The sequence below is a fragment of the Eutrigla gurnardus genome (assembly GCF_963514095.1).
Source record: "Eutrigla gurnardus genome assembly, chromosome: 6".
In the NCBI taxonomy this organism is placed as follows: Eukaryota; Metazoa; Chordata; class Actinopteri; order Perciformes; family Triglidae; genus Eutrigla; species Eutrigla gurnardus.
In genome coordinates, this window is record NC_139920.1 from 19,969,627 (window position 1) to 19,995,046 (window position 25,420).

The 25,420-nt window shown below is 43.4% G+C and overlaps 1 protein-coding gene across 1 annotated transcript in view; it reads right to left on the reverse strand.

Moving 5' to 3' along the window:
• Nucleotides 1–24,937, reverse strand: part of oca2 (oculocutaneous albinism II) — a gene marked incomplete at its 5' end in the record, with an annotated part of 30,152 nt that extends 5,215 nt beyond the window's left edge. The window contains 22 exons of the mRNA XM_084011955.1: nucleotides 1,708–1,801; nucleotides 2,554–2,647; nucleotides 2,844–2,948; nucleotides 5,033–5,092; nucleotides 5,225–5,352; nucleotides 9,492–9,600; nucleotides 9,689–9,746; nucleotides 11,502–11,649; nucleotides 13,090–13,222; nucleotides 15,517–15,655; nucleotides 15,846–15,970; nucleotides 16,711–16,767; nucleotides 16,847–16,912; nucleotides 17,317–17,388; nucleotides 18,031–18,184; nucleotides 18,792–18,874; nucleotides 18,958–19,115; nucleotides 19,878–19,950; nucleotides 20,677–20,734; nucleotides 21,467–21,658; nucleotides 22,245–22,340; nucleotides 24,699–24,937. Coding sequence (XP_083868081.1) covers nucleotides 1,708–1,801; nucleotides 2,554–2,647; nucleotides 2,844–2,948; nucleotides 5,033–5,092; nucleotides 5,225–5,352; nucleotides 9,492–9,600; nucleotides 9,689–9,746; nucleotides 11,502–11,649; nucleotides 13,090–13,222; nucleotides 15,517–15,655; nucleotides 15,846–15,970; nucleotides 16,711–16,767; nucleotides 16,847–16,912; nucleotides 17,317–17,388; nucleotides 18,031–18,184; nucleotides 18,792–18,874; nucleotides 18,958–19,115; nucleotides 19,878–19,950; nucleotides 20,677–20,734; nucleotides 21,467–21,658; nucleotides 22,245–22,340; nucleotides 24,699–24,937 — 2,441 coding nt within the window. The remainder of the gene's footprint in view (nucleotides 1–1,707; nucleotides 1,802–2,553; nucleotides 2,648–2,843; nucleotides 2,949–5,032; nucleotides 5,093–5,224; nucleotides 5,353–9,491; nucleotides 9,601–9,688; nucleotides 9,747–11,501; nucleotides 11,650–13,089; nucleotides 13,223–15,516; nucleotides 15,656–15,845; nucleotides 15,971–16,710; nucleotides 16,768–16,846; nucleotides 16,913–17,316; nucleotides 17,389–18,030; nucleotides 18,185–18,791; nucleotides 18,875–18,957; nucleotides 19,116–19,877; nucleotides 19,951–20,676; nucleotides 20,735–21,466; nucleotides 21,659–22,244; nucleotides 22,341–24,698) is intronic.
• Nucleotides 24,938–25,420: the final 483 nt, after the last annotated feature.

The following is a 25,420-nucleotide window of genomic DNA, read 5'->3' on the forward strand; positions in this document are numbered from 1 at the left end:
ACTGGGGTCGGCTGCGTATATACGTACATGGGTACATGGCATGTGCTCTAACCACTCAACTACATGCGTGCCCAAATGAAGGTCTTAAAGGTCAACTTCATCTGTTCTGGTTCTCAAATGGAAACATCCAATCAGCTGTTAGCGAACAGCAGTGACATTAATGAGGAAAGCAAATCAATAAGGTTAATGATGTGAACGCTAGCTGAGTCAACATTAGAGGTGCGAAGTTCAGAAATAGCCAATTCTTTTCGAAGTGAGCAACAAAACCCCAAAATTACTAGCTAATTGATGAGGGGCTGTTAGACAGCATTTGGGACACTAAACTTAACTATACTATTACTACTAGTCAAGAACTACAGTCTAAGTAAAACTAGATCAGCTGACACTGAACCCCATGCTGAGTTCCACAGCAGTGAAGTCACCAGTGTGCCCTGGTTGTGTAATGACGTTCACTCTATTAAACAAAACCTTCCTTAACACATTACATTGAGCTCTGACAGAAATGGTGGCCATCTTGAAAATGGCCGCCATCTTGAATTTTTGAGTGGCACACACCTTTTTCCATGAGAATGTTCCTTTAAGAACATTTGTACCAGTCTTGATGATAGCATCACCATTTGATAAATTGATGTAAGGATTTAAGAGAAATGGCGGTCATCTTGAAATATGGTTGTCATCTCGATTTTTTTTCAGGGACAAGCACTGTTCTCCAAAAAAACATTCTTAAGAGAGTATTTTCACAAAATGTTATGCTATGTTATGTTATCGACATAATGAGCATTTACACAGAAATAGCGGCCATATTGAAAAAAAAAATAAAATTTTGGGTGGCCAACGACTTTTTCCCAAAAAGTGACCCTTAGATAGTATCTGTGCCAAATATCATGCTTTTATACCAAAGTGAACGATTCTCTTGAAATTTGCAATTAATCTGCTGCACTAAATCAATATCAGTGTAAATAAAAACTATATTTAGAATATGTTCTTTCTGATGGGGAACTGAAGCCGTTATCTCTGCTCTCTTCAAAGCCACCAGCCTCCATTCACAAAAACACTGGTTTAACCTCTCAGGTAAACACAGTTCCGAGAAACAAATATTATTAGTGTGTCACAGATTTTACTGAACATCCTTGAAAAGTAATAAATAAATACATTTATAAATGAAAAAAATATTTTTGTATCCTGTAATTTTTAAATCCGGCCCTATTTTGTCTTCAAGGTAGTAAAGTGTTTTTTTCTCTCTGAGTCGTGGATCATAGACCCCATGGATCTGCACCACATGGACCGTACACATATAGACACATAACACATATAGAGGACCATGATCCTCGGGTTCATGGTCTGATGAAGATCAGCATCCAACCAACTAACCATCGGGGTCATTTTTCCTCTGGTCCATCATAAAGGACTCCTCGCTCGGGGGCCGCGAATCCATCCACCTGACACCGGGACCAGTCACTCTCAACAGCTGTGACCTTTGACCCCAGACAGCCAATTACAGGCTTCAGCCGAGAGCCGTTTGTATCCAGTAAAAACACAGAGAGAGATGAAGTGGAGCTCTAACTGGTCTGATCCAGTTCAGTGGACCCCTGTTCAGGACCATGACAATTTACACTAATTACACCATGTGTTTTACTGGATGATCTCCTCTGAGAGTTGAACAGGATGTGACATGTGTGTCGGCGGTGCTCAGAGAGACAGACGTACCTGAAGAACTCCATGAAGGAGAAGCCGTAACCGTGCTGTTCAGCGATCCCGGCACACACCACGTTGGCCGACGCTCCGATCAACGTGCCATTTCCTGCAGACCGAAATATCCAGAGAGGTTAAAGTGTTAAAACTTCACTCCTGCACTTCAAGGTTGCTGAAGGACATTCGCATAAAAACATTCAGCAAAGTTATGAAGGACACGCGTTCAACATTAATGTGCTGCTGTAATAATAATAATAATAATAATAATAATAATAATAATAATAAATAACAGCTCATATAAAATTACTTTCCCATAAAACTAACCTGCTCTCTCAGTTACATTACGTTTATTTAAAGTGTGAATCATCTGAACAACAAAACAACATAAAAATACGACAAAACAAACAAACAAAAACAGAATAACAAAACAACCAAATTATCCTAACAATTCAAATGAGGCAAAAAAAACTATTGATTAGGCTTCATTAAAACAAAAACACAACTAAACTAGTTGGTTCTAACTGGACACTAACATCAGTCTCCTGGGTGAAAGTCCTGTGTTTTCTGACCAGTCCACCACCCAGACCTCGTCCCAGACCTCCACCCAGACCACCTCCCAGACCTCAACCCTGACCTCCACCCTGACCTCCACCCAGACCTCCTCCCAGACAATCACCCAGGCCTACTCCCAGACCACCTCCCAGACCTCCTCCCTACATGGACTCATTGTAAACATGAAGAGAAAATGGATTCCAGATGCAGTCTTGTGGGGACCGAGGTCGTCTTCAAGGGTCCGCTGTCACTAAAAGGCCAGCCAACATAAAGCGTCCCCCTATATCTGTATAAACCAGGACCACGTACCCCCCAGACAGGCCCCCATGGCCAGGGCATAGATGAGCGGTTTGACTGGCAGGTTCACTTCTGCATCCTGACTCAGGTTGATGAGAACGGGGATCTGCAGGGACAGAGATGGATTCTACATCAGTGAAAACAGAAACCCATCCTGAAACACAGGAAGTACTGTATAAGAAGGCTTGTATGTGTGTGTCGTGTTCCCGTCACCAGGAGGAGAGCGTTACTGTTAGCAATTAGCAGTTAGCGATTAGCAGTTAGCTTGTGTGAAGCGTGATGGTGTAAATTGAAAGTCTCACCATGGTGGCGGTGAAGGGAATGTTGTCGATGAGAGACGAAGCCAGAGCCGAGATCCACATCACCAAGATGATGGCTATAGCCAGACGCTGGTCTTCTGGGACCGCCTGGGGGGGCAAGAACAGCTGCTGTCAGCGCCCCGATTTAAATCAAACACACCCGTTATTCTTTATTAACACGTCTGCTCCTTTCTCTTCCTGCTAATAAAAAGAGTCGCTGGATAAAAACACGTCAGTTAAGATCACGTTACATTAGTGACATAGCTAGCTAGCAAGACAAGCTAACGGCTGTTTTGGTGATGTAACTAGCTAAGTTAGCTAGCTAGACGAGCTAATAGCTATTAGTGATGTACCTAGCTAAGTTAGCTAGCGAGACAAGCTAATAGCTATAAGTGACGTACCTAGCTAAGTTAGCTAGCTAGACAAGCTAATAGCAAGTTGGTGACGTACCTAGCTACGTTAGCTAGCTAGCAAGATGACCCAATGGCTGTGTTGGGGATGTAGGCCTACTGAGTTATTATTTTTTATTATTATAACCTTTATTTAACAAGGTTTGTCCCATTGAGATCCAAGATCTCTTTTGCAAGAGAGACCTGGCCAAGAATGGCAGCACATAAAGTTACAAACACATCATCACATTAATCATAGACAAAAAAGAAACAAACAATTAGAATACAATTAGCAATTGAATTTTCAAAATTAGTTAAGAGAATTTACAAGATTGGTCAAACATTTGCAATCAAATAAAACATTTACACTCCTGAAGCCTGGATGTAATGGAATTTATCAAGGACTTAAATACATTGAGAGATACCAGACTTTGGAGTTTGAGCTCTGACTGCAAATTGTTCCATGTACTCGGAGCAGAAAATCTAAAAGCTTTCTTCCCCATTTCTTTTCTGACCTTAGGAACAGTAAAATGATAAACGTCCTGAGAGCGAAGACTATAGGTACTACTATTCAAAATTAAAAGGGATGATAAATAAGATGGAATCATCTTAAGAATAGCCTTGTAAATCAGCACATACCAATGGCCGATACGGCGCACATATAAGGATGGCCAATTTACATTCCTATATAAGACACAATGATGAGTTAGAGCTCCACAGTTTGTAATAAACCTCAGAGCACCATGATACACACTATCCAGCATGAGGAGGCATTGAACGGAGGCATTCATATATAACACATCACCGTAATCAATAATCGGAAGAAAGGTTGACTCCACCAGTTTCTGTTTCACCCTAAAGGAAAAGCAAGACTTATTTCTAAAATAAAATCCAAGTAAAAGCTTCAGCTTCTTTACAGTATACTGAATATGTGCCTTAAAAGACAAGTGGTCATCAATCAAGAACCCTAGATATTTAAAAGTAGAGACAAGTTCAATGTGTTGACCATAACTGGTGACAATGACAGACTGACTTGATCTTGCTGATTTAGAATTAGTAAAAAACAGAAGTTTTTTTTATCTGCATTTAGAACAAGTTGCAGTTGGCAGAGTTGTTCTTGCACTCTATTGAATGCATTCTGCAGATATGCAAACACTTCTGCAGGCGTGGGTGCAAAGCAATATATGACTGTGTCATCAGCATAAAAATGAAAGGCTGCATTTGGAATATTCATTCCAATATTATTTATGTACAAAGTAAATAACAAAGGGCCTAGAACTAAGTTAGCTAGCTAGCTAGCTAGCGAGTCAAGCTAACGGCCGTGTTGGTGACGTACGTTGTATTTGTATTTGAGACCAAAATTGTAGTTCACCGAGCGGTTTCACACTAAACTCAATTTCGACGACAAACTGAGACTTTATCTGTTAACCTGACAAACATCAGATTAGTGGAGTTCAGGGAGCAATTCAAACAGGATCAAATAATAATTGATCTCTTAACGTAGATATATTTGTTCTGAAAAAAGGTTGTCATTGGGGACGCAGGAAGGGGCAAGGCCTCTCTACATGCTCTGCTGCAGCTGGTTGAGGAACCGTGGATATCTCCCCGCCTGTCACGTGTGATTTTTCAACTCAGAGCGGCCGACGTCCTCATCGAGTAATTCTCTCCGGCTGTATGAAGCACATTACCTGCAGCGGCTGATGGGGATCACATGTAGACTAGAGACCTGGACTGAGTTCAGAACCGAAGGATCAATATGTAATATGGTATCACCTGAGCCTCAATCATCAAGGCAGAACTCACTCTTATCAGCAGCGCCGTCTGCTCTCCGATGTAGTCGATGAGCTGCAGCTGAGCCAGAGCCTGAAAGAAAAAAACAATTTGAATGAAAAAAACCCCAGCACCCATTGGGTCCGGATATAATAAGTTCTTCATGGAACATAATTGAGAGTTTAGTTTAGTTTTCTGGGACGTGATGATTCTGGAGTTAAATACCTCCATGAGAACAAAGAGGCCGGCGAAGAACAGCAGCGTGGCCCACTCCACCCGGTGCAGGATGATCTCAAAGTCCTGGATGTCGGCCAGGACCAGGAGCCACAGAGCCCCAAGGATCGCGATCCAACCTGAGAGACCAGAACCAGAAGACAGAGTCTCATATCGGTCTCACATACGACACATTTAAATGAATTAAAAGAATTCTGAAGGAAATGCAGCTCCATCTGTTCACCGTTTCTATAAGTAAACGTAAACCACGATGGAAGATGATCTATTCATAGAAGATTTATACTAATAAATAAATCTTGTCTCTGTTATTTCTCATCTTATTTTTATTACTAATTGTATTTGGTGATCCACTCAATGTGCTAATCTATTTTTGGACATTGGCCCCCCTAGTGGTCATAACTCAGAATGTTTATAATGTATATGTTATTTTTAATTATTATTTTCTCTCATTTCTCTGTTATTATGGAGTGACTGTGTTTTATGTTGGGACCTCAAGGGGGTTTATCCTAAATAAACAAATTTCAAACATATGTTCTACTGTTTTGAAAAGTCCTCTGCTTTCAGAATCCGTAAACTGTACTTTGTCAAATCAATGTCTGTTAAAAAAAATAGTTCTACAAACAGAGCCGAGAGGGGGGCAATATTCGGAGAAAAAAAGTTGCAGATTTGCTACTCTCTTATGATGCTAACAACAGGCATTCATGCTAGCTAACTTCCCATGAATGTATTTATTTTTCTAATTAATACATCACAACGGGTGTCGATGCCTGGTTGAGGTCTTTGGGGTGATGGCTGTTGATGGTTATTCTTGGTTTTATGTATATGAGGCCAAATTGTCATCTCATCGGGGCGGTTGGGCTCAGATGCTCGCGGTAGCTTTCACTTGTTGTTATAGCAATGGCAAACATCCGGTCAAGCAGCGTGTTAACTTCCTATATGACCACTATAGAGTGGCAAATTTGCGACTTTTTTTCTCTGAATATCCTTTTTTCCCTACAGAGGCTCTAATACACACAACTGACGTCATACAGTCGACACTGTTCGGTTTCCAAAGGAACTCTGGGAGATGAGGTCCTAGAGGCTCGCCTGCAGTTACATCTACCACCAAAGGGGCCACTAGAAGCAACGCATCTCAAATCTTAGGGAGTACAACTTTAAGGTGCAAGCACAGCAGTTTTTACATCCAAGTCTGCATTTCCACTTTTTGTCATCTCTGCTGCTCCATTTATGTTGCTTTTTGTTTTTCATGATTTTGCTTGTTTGTTTACTTTAGTTGATTCTATATTTTTTTTGTATTTGCTTATGTTCATCGAGGTGAGATTTCTCCTAAAAGTCCTGAGGTTTTTTTGTTGTTGTTTTTTTTGTTTTGTTTTTTATCTCACCAGCTGCTTCTTTTTCATTTGTTATTGTTTTTCTGCTGCTTTGATTTATGTGCCAACAAAATAAATCAAATCGAAAATGAAGCAAGTCTATGCTCGAGAAAAATGCAAAATGTCCATGTGAAAATGAAAAATGACAGAACATCTGGCGTGTCCAACGCACGACTATAATCTCGTAAACAACCAGGATTAACACCTTCGCTCGGCCTCCCAGAGTTTGATGACATTTTTACACATTCTGGTCTCGAGGAGAGAAGTTGGCAGCAGCCTGCTGGTATTTACAGCGAGAGAGAGTTTTTTTGTTTGTTCATCCACTTGGAGGAAGATGTGATTGAACAGGTGAGCAGCAGTAATTGTCTCGGTGAGGCCTTTGGGGAAATAATTTCACAACTGCTGGGAATTAGTGAAGAAAGAAGATCAAGGGAAGGACATGGAGAGGAGATGGATGGAGGGAAGATGAGAGACTGAACAGCAGGTTTACATGGTTCTCCTGAGTTCAGCAAAACCTGGTCTACAAACGTGTTTTTAACGCATCGTTTAGTTCTTTAAAGGGACATTTTGAGGGTAAATGTGGGCCAATGAGACTGAACAACTGGACGATGGGAAAGTTGCAAGAACAGTTGTGAGCAGAAGTGATGAATACTTAAAGGTTGAGTAGGTGATACTATTCAGAATATTATTAGAGAATATTATTATCTTTTATTATGAAACTTTAAAACAGAGGTCTGAACGAAAAGGGGGCGGGACTTTATCAGTTCAGCGATACGTTCAAAGTAAAAATACTTTTTTTTCAAATGACCTACTCTGCCTTTAAACTCAATCAATCCACTTACATTTCATAGCATGTTTTATGGAGGTTTTGTTGTGTTAATTTTAATACTGCAGCTTAATGTTGTCAACCATTTATTTTCAGAATTGTAACCATTTAAATGCAAGGTAGTTTCCAAAATACCACTAAATCATAGTCGGGATATGTCAGTAATTATCTACAACACTGATTTTGATGAATTGCATCAAGCAATGCAGCGGTGCCCCTAGTGGACACCAGGAGAACAGCATGTATTTACTCCATAGGACAAACGTGAGAAAAATGACTTAACTTGGTGGAAAATAGTTAAAAAATATATTATTTAGAAGCCCAGACTCTGGATTAAAAGCCTGATATACCAGGATGTATTTAACTTGATGCTGGAATGGTTGTGTGATCAAACATTGGGGCTTTAATGGGTTTCAACATTTCTGTCCTTTAAAAGGTCTGACCTTCTGTATTTTTATTTATATAGTTTATTATTATCAGCTTATTATAGGAGCCGAGGTTCAACTAACAAAATGAAGATTTACACCATGATCTAAAAATTAATATGTCCCTTTCACACATCAGAGGACAAATAACAGAGAATTTGACACTCCTGATTTCCATACACACTACATTGATATTTGCCGAGGCTGCATCCCGAATGGAGCCGCGAGTAAATACCAGCCGCCAACGAAGCTGAAGAGCTCCATTAAAAGGAGCTTTCAGTCCGAGCAGCTTCTGATCGACTTGTCCATTATGAGCAATGTCGTCCGCTGCAGATTTGGAAAAGGTTGACGGAGCAAAGTAAACAACATGAGTATCTCGTCCACTAGTCAACCTGTACGATAACAAGCTGCAAGGTTTAATTCTGTCTCGCGAAAGATTCACAGCTGAAATTTAACAAAAGTAGGAATTTAGTTTATATCTATTGAAAGACCCGTCTGTGACGGCGGCATAACGACGTAGCATAACGACGTAGCATAACGACGTAGCATAACGAGTGTAACAACGTAGCACAACGAGCGTAACGATGTAGGGTAATGATGTAGCGTAACGATGTAGTGTAACGATGTAGTGTAACGATGTAGGCTAGTGTAACGATGTAGCATGATGTAGCGTAACGATGTAGCGTAACGATGTAGCGTAACGATGTAGCGTAACAATGTAGCGTAACGATGTAGCGTAACTATGTAGCGTATTCAATATGGGGGCAATATTCCAGAGAAAAGATTTCACAATCTTTATTACGACGCTCACAATCAGCATCTATGTTAGCTAACTTCCCATGAATGTACGTACATTTATTTTTCTATTAATACATAACAACGTGTGACAATGCCTTGTTATGGTCCTTAGGGTGATGGCTGTTGATAGTTATTGCTGGTTTTATTTATATGAGGCCAAATTGTCATCTTATGGGTGTTTATTGATCGGGACGGTTGGGCTAAGATGCTAGCGGTAGGTTTCACTTGTAGGAACATATCAGTTCCTTTAATTCCTCAACTATCAGGACAAATTTTATTGATGAACCAATAATCAAAATAATCAAACTCATGGATTAGAGTTGTGCTTCTCCCCCTTTTCTCAGGAGTCACTTAAACCCCCAGGAAGAAACTCAAGAGGGTCATCAAACTGCCTGGGGGTGAAATAAAGCAGATCTCTTGAGGACGTTAAACTCCTGCTGACCCAGCGGTCAGGACAATTGGACTTAAACAAGAAACAACTAGGCTCCTCATAATGTCCCCTCTTTCCAGGGCATGAAAGGAGGAAAAACCTTCATCGCAAGAAGACGTTAAGACTTCATCAAACATTATTCCAGGTTTTGAGTAACTTTTCTTCTGGACACAATCCTTGAAAGTGAACTCTATAAAGTTCTGTCTGACCAATGGTGCCCCTTTTTATGAGAGCAGGTATTACATTTGTATAGACATTGATATACATATTTCAATATCTTCCATAGTGTCCTTACATAGTTTCCTACACACATCCGGTGTTAGCGGAACCAAACAACTTGTTTATATTGACTATATATACACCTGAATATATGCCAAAAGAAAACGTGGGTGAGAGAGGGGGGGGTTACCCAGGTCCAGATGAATGCTGGGAATGAAGGAGTTGAGGAAGAACATGAAGATGACGAGCGCGAGGACGGACACACACTTCACCAGCAGAACCGTGTCGGTGATCCGGTGCTGCAGAGCAGAACAACACAGTATGTGAAGAAAACACTTTTATCAAACAGCTGACCAGCGTTGCCACGGCGATAACACCGACACCCACCTTCTTCTGCAGCTCCTGGATGTTCTGCTCCCAGTTCTTGTCCTCTTGAGAGATTTGTCTGCCGGACACAAAAACATTTTAATTTCATGTTAACTTCTTCTAAAAGTGTAACATTAATTATAGAATAATAATCATCCTCAAGAGTGAAACTGGAACATGGACTGGCTGCTTAATAAAAAATAATGAGAGTTTGGTGTTTCCCTCTGGTTTCATATCGTATTCACTCGATAATCGTTATGCCGGTCTGGAGACATCATTCACCATCAGGGGGGGACACTATTCTTGAACATGGTTGTGCTTTTCCATCATCGAGTGTTTCTGAGCCAAAAATAAGTAATTAAGAAGGGAAAGAAGTGTGTTTTAAACTAAATGTGCATTAATGAGTGAATGAATACATAAAGAATGTGTTTATTTTAAGACAAATTATCTATTTTACAAAAACGAGTTTGAAACTACATTTCCCTCAAATCAAATATTTATTATTATTATTATTATTATTATTATTATTATTATTATGATTATTATTATTATTATTAGTAGTAGTAGTAGTAGTATAATAATAATTATTATTTCTTAAGCAGGGCTGCATGGTGGTGTAGTGGGTAGCACTGTCGCCTTCCCTGGTTGGATTCGGGTTCCTTCTGTGTGGGTAGTGTTTTTGAAAATGTTATACATGCTTTTATGACATCTCGTCTTGATTATTGTAATGCCTTGTATGTTGGCGTCAGTCAGGTCTCCCTCTCTCGCTTGCAGTTAGTCCAGAACGCTGCTGCTCTGCTAACGGGTACTCGTAAGCGAGAGCACATTTCCTCTGTACTGGCTTTCCTCCACTGGCTTCCAGTGTGTTTTAGGATTAATTTTATGATTCTGCTGTTTGCTTTTAAGAGCCTGAATGGCTTGGCACCGTTCTACCTCTCGGACCTGCTGGAACCTTATGTTCCTTCAAGGTCCCCCAGGTCCTCTGATCAGCTTCTCCTGGCTGTTCCTAAGTCCAGACTGAAACTTAGGGGAGACCGGGCTTTCGCAGTGGCAGCCCCAAGGCTCTGGAACGAGCTGCCTCTGCATGTTAGGCAGGCCCCCACTCTGCAGGTGTTTAAATCACGCCTCAAAACACATTTAATTTCTTTGACTTTTTGACATAGCTTGAGAGACTTGTCTTTTTGTGTGACATACTGTATGTGTTATTGTGTGCTTTTGATCTCTGTGTGATTTGTTGTTTGACTTGTACAGCACTTTGGTCAACTTTGTTGTTTTTAAATGTGCTCCATAAATAAAAGTGGATTGGATTGGATTGGATTGGAGTTTGCATGTTCTCCCCGTGTAAGCGTGGGTTTTCTCCAGGTTCTCTGGCTTCCTTCCACAGTCCAAAGACATGCAGGATGGGGATAGGTTCATTGATGACTCTAAATGTCCCGTAGGTGTGAATGTGAGAGTGAATGGTTGTTTGTCTCTACATGTCGGCCCTGTGATAGACTGGCGTCCTGTCCAGGGTGTACCCTGCCTTCGCCCAATGACAGCTGGGATGGGCTCCAGCCCCCCGCGACCCTGAATACAGGATAATAATAACAATAATAATAATGGATTGGATTTGTATGGCACTTTTCAAGACACTCAAAGCGCTCTGACAGGGTTCCAGGTTCCATTCACACACAGTCACACCGGTGGTAGTAAACTACAATAGTAGCCACAGCCGCCCTGGGGCAGACTGACGGAGGATATAACGGTAGACGATGAATGGATGGATGCATGGATGGATGGATGGATATTATTATTATTATTATTATTTATTTATTATAGATTTTTTTATAGTTACCGTTGGAAGGTTTTCATCAGTTTGCCCAGCAGACTTTCCAGGTTCAGGACTTTCTGCATCAGGAGACACTTGATGGCCGTCTCCTCGCGGCTGGCCGGGTTGATGCGCTGAGCCGTCTGCCTCCAGACCCGGATTTCGTGCTTCAGCTCTGGAGGAACGGGAGAGAGAGAGTCCACACCTCCGTCATTACAGAGTGTGTAGCATGTGTCATGGTGGAGGGGGTCTGGCTGGTAGGAGCTCCTTACTGAGAGGATGTGACAATGGTTTGAGCCCCCATAGATGGACTAATGCACAGCCGGGGGGGGGGGGGGGGGGGGGCTGTGTGGACACCAGTAGGGGGCTTCCTGTTTCAGGGTGGTTGCTAGGGGACCATAATAGGATCTAACCACCACAGGAAATACACATTCCCCGTGAGCGGATAAGCACAATTACCCGTCGTAGCTGGTGGTGCTGGTTTAGCCGCTGGCTCCAGCAGGTCAGCCATGTTGGCGGGCAGCGAGGAGGCTCTGCAGGGTGTTGTTTACTTTGAGGGACCGAGCGGTCACCATGGCGATCGCCGGTGGTGGCAGCGGCTTCCTCCAATCTGCCAATCTGGGCTCAGTGGGAGTGACACAGCGGCCGACAGCCGCCGACTGCGGCGTTCCTCAATCCTTCCGCAATCCTTAAAAGGTGACGGCTGGGGGGCTAGGTGGTCTTGGTTTAATGAGGCCCTGCTGAGGTTCTCTGAAGGAGGGGAGCCCTCCACTGTGGGCGGTAAACACTGATGAGAGGCTGAGTTTCTGGGACACAATGGTTTATTGGCTGTTTTTGGTGGTTACCATCTTGGTTTTTGGTGGTAACTGGGGGTCTTGGTGGTAACTGAGGGGATGGGTGGTAATTAGGGGGCTGGGTGGTAACTGGGGGTCTTGGTGGTAACTGGGGGTCTTGGGGGTGATTGGGGGGCTTGGAGGTCTCTGTTTAACAAGCCCCTGCTGAGGTTCTCTGAGGTAGGGGGGCTCTCTATTATTGTGGGTAAACACTGATGAGTTTCTGGGAGAAATGGAAAACAATTTCCCACAAATATCCTGGTTTTATTACCTTGCCTATTATCCAGATCCCTGGGGGGGGGGGGGTGCAAAGTTCCCCTCCAGCAGCAGCAGCAGTGAGATTATAGCATGGAGGTCTCACCCTGAGGGGTTCTATTCCTATTAAAGGGTCTTACTCTCCCTCTGGTCCGGACAGTAGGCTACAGATATAATGATCCTCTTCTGCTCTCATAATTAACGGATCATTAATGCGATGTAGAGAACTGTGGTGAACCAGGTTAGATCACTCAAAGAATGACCGTGATCGCAGAGAGAAAACACATGACGCTGTCACATGATAGGGATAATGTGGACGGGCTCTAGAAGGCAGAGACACTCCGATGGCATTGTTAATGGGGTCTAACTGGAGGTCATGACCTGGCAGAGCATGGAGGTTAATACGCTGCACACCGATAACCACCACCTGTCATAATTGATTCCACATTGTTCCCCATCCGGAGGAATCCTACAATCTACGTTTCATCGCCTTGACAACATGAAGACCGCCTTTCCTCTTAACTCACCGACGATTTCTATGGACTCTTTGTTGTAGAGCTTTTTGTTCCAGTAGAGCAGCCGCAGGAAGGGGAAGGAGGTGAGCAGCACCAGGCAGATCCCCAGGAACATGTAGCCGGTGAAACTGGCAAAATCAATTCCCTGCAAGACAAAAGAGTGTGAGACAAACACTCAGGAGGATTCATACACACACACATTAGTGGGCCAGACCTCAGTCCTGCTGAGGACACACACCGGGATTATCTGCAGCACAAAGACCAGAATAAAAGTTTCGACAGAAGACAAAAGGCTGCGAGCGCTAATTTGTGTGTGACATCACCAAGATTCACATCATCTTTCACATCGTTATAGTAGAGAGAAGGAGGCGTTCAGGTGCATCCAGTGGTTTCGTGTTTTAGAGCAGCTCGAGGAAATGACGTGGAAAAATGCATTTCTTTCCTCCAGTCTCAGGTATGTCTCAGGTCTCAGGTATGTCTAAGGTCTCAGGTCTCAGGTATGTCTCAGGTCTCATGAATGTCTCAGGTCTCAGGTCTCAGGTATGTCTCAGGTCTCAGGCTCAGGTCTCAGGTATGTCTCAGGTCTCAGGTCTCAGGTATGTCTCAGGTCTTAGGTATGTCTCAGGTCTCATGAATGTCTCGGGTCTCAGGTATGTCTCAGGTCTCAGGTCTGTCTCAGGTCTCAGGTATGTCTCAGGTCTCATGAATGTCTCAGGTCTCATGAATGTCTCAGGTCTCAGGTCTCAGGTATGTCTCAGGTCTCATGAATGTCTCGGGTTTCATGAATGTCTCAGGTCTCAGGTATGTCTCAGGTCTCATGAATGTCTCGGGTCTCAGGTATGTCTCAGGTCTCAGGTCTGTCTCAGGTCTCAGGTATGTCTCAGGTCTCATGAATGTCTCAGGTCTCAGGTCTCAGGTATGTCTCAGGTCTCATGAATGTCTCAGGTCTCAGGTATGTCTCAGGTCTCAGGTCTGTCTCAGGTCTCAGGTATGTCTCAGGTCTGTCTCAGGTCTCATGAATGTCTCAGGTCTCAGGTATGTCTCAGGTCTCATGAATGTCTCAGGTCTCAGGTATGTCTCAGGTCTCATGAATGTCTCAGGCGGCCGCCGGTGGCACAGTGTTTAGGGCAGCCGCCCCATGTACAGAGGCTTAATGTCCTCGACGCAGTGGTCCGGGTGACTCCCGCCCGGGACGTATTCCCGCATGTCATCTCCCTCTCTCTCCCTGTTTGTGCACTGTCTGAAAAAGTAATAAAAGGCTTGAACGGCGCTCTAGCCAAAAAAATTATCGAACATTTTTTTTTATCATTTAAGTCTCAGGTATGAGGCACGTCTTACTTCCTTGGACACGTGTCCTTGTATGACATCAACAACGTTTCAAAAAGCCTCTGATTGGATGCCTGGAGATGCTGAGAGTGATTCCCCCTAACACTTTCTTCTAATCACACAGCAGGAAGAAGACAACGGCCCACAGTCAGAGAGGTTCTTAGTGACCTCTGCAGGATTTAGTGTTTCACACAGCAGAGGGAGGGAGAGGGGGAGAGAGTGGGGAGGGACAACCAGCCCTGATAAACCAGCGATGACTCATAAAGATCAACTAGGTTTAAATAAAGATACCTTCACATATATAATACATACCTACAAGTAAAGATCTTAAGATTCTTATCAGTTCTGACAGACTTAATGTCCTTGACTCATACAGGACAACACATTATTCTGCACTGTTTTGCATTGGGTCAAAGATAGCAGTGACGGATACCGTTTTGGTTTGGAACTAAAATCTGAATCTCCTGTATTTAACTCCAATCAATCTCTGTTACATATTTCCAATTATCCAAGAAAACAAACCACTAGAGACGTGTATCTGTGTGTTTTATGCTGTCATGCGTCTCCGCTTGCAGCTGTAAACTGTGACCCGGGCGTGTCCATATTTCAGTGCCAATTTCAACGCCTCTTTTGATTGGACCGTTTCCAATTTGGCGACGAGGGTCACTTCATTGCGATTCCATTTGATGCAGGATCACACACACACACACACACACGCAAACAAACAAACAAACAAAACATGCATGCACACACAAGCTGTGCTTATCGGACGGCAGACATGACCGAATGAGCGTTTCTGTCACCGTGGAAACGGAGCCAAGACAAACCGGACAGCCTGGTGTGTTTTTGTGTGTGGTGGGGGCTACTGTAAACCGGTGGGGGGGTGGAGGGGGGGGGACCACATGCTGCTGCACCCACAAAGGCTAGAATGTCAACAGATGCCCAACGAAGCCACGGGGAAGACGTCCCGTCAGCTGGTGGTGATGCAGCGTCTCAGAGGAGGGACGGCAAGGAGAAGTTGACCTTTTCACACAGCGACTCACTAGAAACCTTTGGTGTGATGAACTAAACCCTCATCATGGACAACACCTACAGAACAAAAAAGGTGCCTACTTCCTTGCGGAGGTCCTGGTTTGACACGATGATCACGTTGGGTGGATCTCCCACAGCTGTGGCGGCCCCTCCAATGTTGGTGAAGATTACTTCTGCAATCAGGACGTGTCGGGGGTCCAGGTTAAGTACCTCACACAACCTGCAGGCGGACACAGAAGAGTCCTTTAGCCCAACTAGATACACGTACAGGAATATAAAAAGGTTAATGGTTCCTCTAAGATCTAATGTTTCATTTAAGAAACAGTTTGATGACTACAAATGTCTTAATACTGGAGAACCAGAGACTATCTGTGGTCCCTCAGAGGTCTTCTCCAGTGGTTCTACTGTACCTGATGGTGACCGGGGTGAAGAGCATCATGGTGGTCACATTGTCCAGGAAGGCTGAGAGGATGGCGGCGATGAGGCAGAGGATGATGATCATCGGCCAGACTCGTCCTCTGGAGAGCTGGTAGGCCTGCAGAGACGCTAACGTCAGGATTCACTCCGTTCTGGGAGTCATCAACGAGCCTCTTAATGCTTCAATTATGATCTTTATTTGTAATCTTTTTGTGTTTCATTGTATCTTTATTTGTAGTCTTTGTGTGTCTCTCTGTCATTGTATCTTTATTTGTAGTCTTTTCGTGTCTCTGTCGGGTCATTCTGTGTTCAGTGATCCATCCCTGAGCACCAGAAGGTGAAGTGTACCAAGATCCTAAAAATAGCCCTATATGGACTTACTCTCCATGTTTAATGCTAATAAAGCCGCGTTGAGGGGGGGGGGGGCACCTCTCCTGTGTAATAGAACCACATCTCTCAGAGAAGGTGTTTTAATTTGAAGAGGCCGCCCTTGTCCAGCTCATACTTAAAATTCATGAGCTGCATGATCCCCCTGAAGGACACGATCCCCCTGGTCTCTGTTCTACAGGTCTGTGTCCTGCTGACCCAGTTCCCGTCGGTCCGGTATCGGCTGTACTTCTGACGGAGGTTTTCTAGAATCTCGCTCATGTCAGATGAGCGGAGGTAGAACCGACTCACGTATCAGATCTGATCTCAGGAACAGCTCAAATGACCTGAGACCAGTGTCCCAGAGATAAACCTGCACATTTACACATGTATGCATCACACTGACTGCTGTGTTGTTGTTGTTGTTGTTGTTGTTGTTGTTGTTGTTGTTGTTGTTGTTGTTGTTGTTGTTGTTGCTGTGTGAAGGCTCACCTTCACAGCACAGTAGTCGAAGAAGCCGGTCTCTGAGAAGATGGCCACCAGCACCATCTGGAACCAGCAGGACAGACTCGTTTAGACCAGCTGAACTCACCATCGTAGTTCACATACATGAAGTAAGGGGTCTCACCATGCCGAAGAGGAGAGCCAGCGTCTCGTAGTCGATCCACTCGACGACGGTAACCAGACTGGGCCTCTTAGGGAGGGAGAGAGAGAGAGAGAGAGAGAGAGAGAGAGAGAGAGAGAGAGAGAGAGAGAGACTAACAATCATCATCTATGTGAAGAAAAAGCAGAAAAAGGTGTGGATCTTATGAATCCAACGGGGGCCCTGGTCCCCTGAAGGGTCCCAGTGACGCTCAAACTGGACCCCTAATTAATATTAATAGTTCTATTGGAACAATGTAAAGGATTTTTACAGAAGTTTTGCTGTTTAACTTTTTGAGAATATGTTTTTGCAGAAGATCACAAAAGCTGTAAAAGTGAGAAAAAACCAACAGCTTCTTTCTGTCTGTCTGTTTAAAACTTGTCTGTGAATTAATAATTGTGGAAGAGAAGCTTTAGATGAGTCTGAGAACACAGAAGAAGAATAAACAGACGTACGTCTCCGATGACGGCCAGAGCTGCTAACGCTGCCAGAGATCCCAACATGGAGGCCAGAGTACGATGCACCACCTGCAACACCAGAACAACCAATCAGATATACACACACACATATATACTTATAGATCTATATATGTATGCATCAATATGTAGATATAGATGCATCCAGTCTCCCTCTCTGAAACACTCTTATAGTTGTTACCTTGTCTCTTTCTGTGTTTTTAAACCGTCATTAAACAACCCGATGTCACGCAACCTGTCATTTAAATAAAGCCGTTATAGTGAGGAGACGCAGCAGGAAGGTGGAGCTGATGGTCTGTCACCTCCTTCTGCACAACACAGGCAGGGCTGGGAGAGGAGATCAAAGATGCTGTCAAGGACCGGCCTCCTCCCCCTCCTCCTCCTCCTCCTCTCTCATCCTCCTTCACCTCCCCACCTCCTCTCTCATCCTCCTCCTGCCCCTACTCCACCTCTTCTTCCTCCTCCTCTTCCTCCTGCCATGCTCCTCTCCTCCTCTTCCTCCCCCTCTCCCAGTCATTAATATGGTACATATATGGCCCTGACAGGAGCCCCCCAAGTAGGTGGGTTGGGTCCGGGGCCCCCCAAGTAGGTGGGTTGGGTCCGGGGCCCCCCAGGTAGGTGGGTTGGGTCCGGGGCCCCCCAAATGTAGGACTGTGTAGAACCAGAGCTCCCTCTACTGTATCGGCGGCTCACCTCGAAGATGATGAGCACGTAGACGCCAGCCAGGATGGCGGCGGCGATGACCACCTGCGTCTCCACGTTGACGTAGAGCGCCTGGTGGGTCATGGAGAGCGGAACCACCTCGCTGTCCTGCAGGAAGGCCTGCACGCTGATCACGATGGGGTCGCTGTGGGGGGGGGAGACCTCCGTCAAGTTCAAGTTATATTATATTAATAGTTACTGTGGTTGAAGAGTTCCATTGTTCAGATTTACTTAGTTAGGCATGCTAACTCGATGCTACAGTAACAGACGTCTACGTTACTGGTTTGGTCTACGCTGCTGGTCTGGTCTACGTTACTTTAACGTGAAGCTGTTTTTTAGTTTACCTTAGATTACCTTATGCTAATCTCCAGCATGAATGCTAATAGCTATCAGCATAACAATAGCCAGTAAACAAGCATTAATGCTAAAATTACATAGCATACTGGCAAATGTTATAGTTATTGTTGTTAGTCGGCTATGATGTTATGATAGACAGCATGCTAGTGATTAGCATTTGTGCTAATTGCCTATAAAGGTCTAGACCTATACTTAGAGAGTGACACATTAATGACAAAAGTCTCATGAACATTTGTGAATCTTAATTGACATGCAAGGCTGGGAAATGTGTGTGCATATGTGTGCATGTGTGTGTGTGTGTTTGCATGTGTGTGTGTGTGTGTGTGTGTTTGCATGTGTGTGTGTGTGTGTGTGTGTGTGTGTGTGTGTTTGCATGTGTGTGTGTGCGTTCTTACCTGCTGACCATCTCGAAGGTCTTGGTCAGCAGGATCTGGTCGCTGCGTTCTCCATGGAGCGGGATGGTCCAGTTATAGAGAACCTGGTCAGCAGACAATCAATGAGTTCACTGGTTAACACAGACAGTGATGAAGATGATGATGATGTCATCACTCCCTCTCTCACCTGCTGACCCCTCCTCCTTCGTTGTCCCACCTGCTCCGTCTGCTCCACCTGGATCAGGATGTAGTCCTGGTCTGTGAGGTCCACCTTGCCTCTGGCGAACGGCCCCCCCACCTGGAGCTTCAGCAGAGCGTTGTCCCGGAAATCTGTGAGGTTCATCGCTACGGCAACCGTCAAGACAAACACAGGGAGGTTGTTCCTGCTCCTCAGATGGGATACGTTGGACGGGATTAAATGCTCCGGAAGAGTTCAAACTTAATTATTGTTGCTATGTCGCCATAGCAACAAGACATGCTTCTGTTCGTAGACGATTTACTCGTGTAGTCGTTTGTGTCTCCTAGTATTCATTTGGGTTGTTTGAAGTTGTTTTCATTATCTTATGTGTTCACTTTACGTCTATTTTCATAATTTTGCATCTATGTTACATAATTATACGTCTATTTTTAATCATTTTACGTCTATTTTACATTATTTTACATGTATTTGTATCATTATATGTCTATTTTACCTAATATTACAAAATTTTAGTCTATTTTCTATTTTCATCATTTTAAGTCTATTTTCATCATTTTAAGTTCATTTTAACATCATTTTATGTCAATTTTCATTATTTTATGCCTATTTGACATCTATTTTTCATCATTATACGTCTATTTTACTTCATTTTATGTCTATTTAACATCATATTTGGGCTTGTGCATATGTTTTTTCAGGGTTATACTGATCCTGAACCGGTCCTGAGTCCTGAAAGCAATACCTGGTCTGCACCTATATGCCTCGCTGCGTGGAATCATTCTTTTATGTGTAAACCAACAAACATGGCTTTGCTAACGTTAATTTCACAAATAAATGTTCTGTGCTGTTATTTATCAAGCTGATGGTAGATGATGCTGGGCTGGTGTCAGTGTGAGCAGGAAGGATACAGAAGCTGTCGGCGGAGGAGACGGCCAGCATCCTCCAGGGGTTGTCTCGGTCCGGATACATGCTGAAGAACAGCTGCAACCACAAGACTGCCGTCAGCACACAGAGGGCATCATGGGAAATATATACACTGCAAAGAACATTCAGTGCCGGTGTTCCACCAACTTCAGACTGTGACCCGTTACATCCTGTGACCGCGGAGGAACAGAGATATACTCTCTGGATACAGTTTTATTCAGCGTCAGAATTCGTGAATGTTTTTTTGCTGTAAAACTGATTATTTATTGTCTGCTGGGTAAATCTTCTACTCTTCCTCTTTACAGCAGCAGTTTCTGAGGTCACAGAATCTGGGGGAACTTCAGTTAGTTATGAGGTTGTTTTACAATATGCTGCTACTCGACTCTTTTCTGGCGTCGTGAATTTACATATTTTTGTCTTCTTGCTCATTCGTGTTTATGTGCACTATTTCTGACATAAACTTAATTTAAAATGGGGAAAAAAATATAATGGATACCAAAAAACATTTTGTAATTCAAAACAAACAGCTGCTGTGAAAACCAAGTCTGCATCCAGAACCGTAACTATGGTAACCCACTGTCACTCTGAGGCGGAGACGCTGAGATTATTCTGATCAACATGGGATTCAAATTACAAGAAAATATATTAGTGTTCATTAACTTTCACCCTGATGGTCTAAATATGTCATTCTGGATTTATTGTAGAAAAACTGTGTTATTTGCAGGATTTTTTTCCCCTCTAGTTTTAAAAGTCTTTGGGGGGGGGGGGGGGGGGGGCACTCACACTGCAGAGGACGACAACTGTGAACATAATAGCGACCCTGGAGACGCTGAAGCAGCATCTGAAAGAAAGAAAGAGGAGAGAGTCAGTAGAATCTAACAGAACTGTATGGAGAGTAAACTGTGATTCTCAATTTTCAAAATTATTTTGGGATCTCTATTTTTGTCTCTTGTCTCTGTCAAATACTGTTTAGTTTTACATCGTCGGGATTTTAAAATAAATTCAAATCAAACTCAGTTTTTGCTCTATTTATCTTCCGTACCACGTCGTCTCTCAGACCAGTGGAAATAAAACATTTATTTTTTGCGCCTGTAGATTTGATCTTACATTCATCAAAATGAACCAATAGATAACAGCTCATTAGCATATACAGGGTCGCCCATAAAGTCAGAATAATTTGCAAATGTCTTGTCTCTCATAGCACCAAACAAATGTTATGCATGAATGTATGTATGAATCATTGCACCTGGTCAAAAGTGATGACTGATGCATTTAAACAGGAATAAACAAGAGGACTGTGTCTGAAAAATAAATATTACAATTTTATGGGCGACAGTGTAGAAACTAACAATTTCAGGATTTACTTGCGATGTAAGTAATAATAATAATTAATAATAATAGTTCTGACAGCTGGGATCGGCTCCAGCCCCCCCGCGACCCTGAATACAGGATAAGCGGTAGACAATGGATGGATGGATGGAATAATAGTTCTGTGTGCTTGGAGGGTGGAGTGAAGTCCATCTGAAGACCTGCTGAGTCTCCAGTTAAACTGATCCGGTTCCTGCGGTCTCACCTCACACCGCTGCTGAGTCTGGAGCCCAGGTTCAGGGTCTCCAGGGGTTCGTTCTTTTCCCAGGAGCTGCACCGTGACAGACTGGTGACCTCGCTGCCCAGCCGGCACCTCCGCTCCAGGTCCAGGTGCCCGCCGCCCCAGGGCTCCTCCCCTCCGACGAAGCCGGGGTCGTGCAAGGTCATGTAGGTCAGACTAGAAGACAACAACCATGGTCATGGTCATTAATACTATGTATTAATGTGTAATATTATGTAATATTATGTAATACTATGTAATAATGTGTAATACTATGTAATAATGTATAATAATGTGTAATAATGTGTAATACTATTTAATAATGTATAATAATGTGTAATAATATGTAATCATGTGTAATACTAATTAATAATGTGTAATAACGTGTAATACTATGTAATAATGTGTAATATTGTGTAATACCATGTAATAATGTGTAATAATATGTGATAATGTGTAATACTATTTAATAATGTGCAATAATGTGTAATACTATGTAATGTGTAATAGTATGTAATAATGTGTATTAATATGTAATACTGTGTAATAATGTGTAATAATGTGTAAAAGTATGTAATAATGTGTAATACTATGTAATGTGTAATAGTATGTAATAATGTGTATTAATATGTAATACTGTGTAATAATGTGTAAAAGTATGTAATAATGTGTAATACTATGTAATAATGAATAATATGTAATAATGCGTAATAATTTGCAATAATTTGTTATAATGTGTAAAAATATGTTAATGGGATCCCACCTGTCGTCCTGAGAGAACCTCAGCAGCGGCGAGCGCTCGCTGATGTTGGCGGAGCTCGTCTTCCTTCGAAGGATATTCACCACGCTGAAGTTATGTCTGAGGAACATCACAGGCAACAAGTTTAAAATTAAATGTCCTTTTCTAAAATTGGAGTTTTTGTGAACTTTGATCCCCGGGGGAGCAGCGACTTCCCCCCCAGCTGTCACGACACAGCTGTCAGTCCCTGGTTAAGGCGGTTTGCAGACCGTGTCACCCACGGGTGGCAGCAAGGTGGGTGAGCAGCTGGCGACTTGACACCTGAGGAGATCATTACTGCGCCTTTTGCACCCTTTTTTTGCATTTTGTTGAGACCAGCTGTGTGAAGACGCCGCCAGCAGGACCTTCAGGGACGCGGCAGCGGTGATGATGGCAGTGGTGATGACCAAGGCAGCAGTGATGGCGGCAACCATCAGATCCACTATTTCTGTATCTGTTTGTCTATATTCTATATCTGTCTGTCTGCATCCTGTCTGTCTGCATTCTATATCTGTCTGTCTGCACCTTCACAGCTAAAAACAAACATTAAAAGCAGGTTAAAAGTGACAAAAAGTGCCACAGGACTTTATAACGGGAGAAATATGTACGTTAGTCAACATCAAGAGAGAAATTATGGATAATGGTTGGTGACGTACCTAGCTTAGTTAGCTAGCTAGCAGGACAAGCTAACGGCAGTGTTGGTGACGTACGTTGTGCGAGACCAGAGTTGTAGTTCACAGAACGGTTTCACACTAAACGACAAACTGAAACTTTATCTGTTAAACTGAAAAACATCAGATGTGGAGTACAGAGAATTCAAATGGGATCAAAACTTTTTTGTCTCACTTTTTGTTTTTGTTTGTTTGTTGTAGTATTATTAAGTGTTTTTTTTTCTTGATGCATCACAAATAAGTTCCAGACAGTCCTAGAAGTCCACGTAGGGAAGAGGTTTGGATGACTTTCACCCAGGAGACGGATGTTACTGTTAATCCAAACCAGGATGTTTCATAGCTTGTTCCGGTTTGTTCATTAATCTCATGTTTTAAAACTGCAACTGCTTATCGTTTCCCTGGAAACGAGCAGTTTTTTTGCCTGGCAACCCCATGTTGTTGGAGACGGGGGTCGTGAACTACAGTGGCTTGGTTCAAAGTGCCGGACAGATGAGCTGACAGCTCCAGACCGCGGCTGTGTTTTCTCTCTGCTAATTATGTCCAATGTGATCATATTCAAACCTGCAGAGCTTCATCTGAGACTCTACTGGAGACGGCAAACACCCAGGACCCGTCTGGAGACCGCTCAGGGTTCTGGGTCTCAGGTGACTTCTGCACCTGATTGTCCCTGCAGACGTAACACTAAAGAAACGTGTTTAAGACGGTTAATCCGTGCAGCTGTACATGCACATGTATGAGGTGCACATGTATGAGGTACACGTGCACATGTATGAGGTGTGGTTACTCTTCATCACATGCACCTTTGTCTTAGTGCACAGAGCGAAGAATTCCCTGGTTTAATCCTGATAACGTCACAGCCTCGGGCCTGAGATTAGTGAGCAATACACACACACACACACACACAGACTGTGTGTGTGTGTGTGTGTGTGTGTGGGGGGGGGGGGGGGGGGGGGGGGGGGGGGGGGTCCAGTGTTCTCCATGTACGTCCACACATGCAGATTTACCCAGTGAGCATGTGTAATGTGCTGCATGTGGATCAGATCTTTACTGTAGACCAGAACCATAACCGATAATCATAAGCAGAACAAAGCCAACATTGTATTCTGGGTAATTTTGACTTAATCCCACCAAAGCTGCCGTTATGAAAACTCCCCAACGTATCCGTTTTCAGGCCAAGGACCCCCAAGGCTTACACAGACCCGGTGGAGGGACCCCCTATTACATATAAAACTGTTTTACTTATTAAACCGGGTCAATAATAATGTGTAGAGCAGCCTATAATGCCATGTATACTTTGTAATGATTTATGTAAACAATGCTGAGCCATTAAAAGAATAATTGTTGACAGATTAATATTTTAATTCTATTTTGGCATTTCTACATCACAATTTCTCAATATAATATTAAACAAACAGGAAGAGTTATATTTGATTAACATAGGTTGTATTCATGTTAAGGTGTATTTTTGGACAAAGTTTGGGATCAAATACTTTCGGGGACCCCCTGCAGTGACTCTGCGGACCCCCTAGGGGTCCCGGACCCCCTGTTGAAGATTTTTGAACTAAAGTGTTCTTTTATGATACGTTTATGACTGACAGGAGTATTTAACAACAGGCTGGTTCATTGCTGGTTTCGGTCTTTTCGTGGGATTTGTTGACAACAACAATAATATTCACGACGGTTCAGACGGTTCCTGGAAGTCTCTGAGGAACTCAAACACATCGCAGGTTCCCTCCACTAACACTCCCGAATCATCAATAAGACGTACCCGTCCTCCTGTCGGACCGGGACAAAGCTGTCACTGTGGATGACGCTGCGTTGGCTCGACGGCAGGACGGCGGTCTGCTGCAGCTTCTGGGCGTCCCTCCGCTCCGCGAAGCCCTGTAGCAGACGCAGCTCCCCGAAGTTCCCGGCATCGGCGCCTTGTGCCCGCAAGCTGCCGCGACCCGGATGACCTTGGGCCGCCGCCGCTGACATCTCCATCTCGTTCTTGTTCTCCAGATACATGGTTAGGCTGGTGGAGGGGGGAGGGGATCAGGGGGGGATCAGCACATGATCTCAGAACAGTGAGAGAAAAAAAGTTGCAAATTTGCCAGTTTAATACGATGCTAACAACCGGCATCTATGCCAGCTAACTTCCCTTGAATGTACGTAGGCCTACATTTATTTTTCTAATCGCATCATGTGACAACGCCTCGTTAAGGTCCTTAGGGTGATGGCTGTTTCTGGTTATTGTTGGTTTTATTTATATGAGGCCAAATTGTCATTTTATGGGTTTTTATTGCGCAGGGCAGTTTGGCTAAAATGCTGGCGGTAGCTTTGGAACCAAGCAACTTGTTGTAAATTTGCCACTTTTTTCTCTGAATATTGCCCCCCTTTCTCAGCTCTGTTTTTTCCTACAGTTACCCTAATATTCCGTCGTACAAATTTAATATTAAAACCCTAAAATTAGCAACATCTATCGTCATGTTTAGCATTTAATGTCCCTTT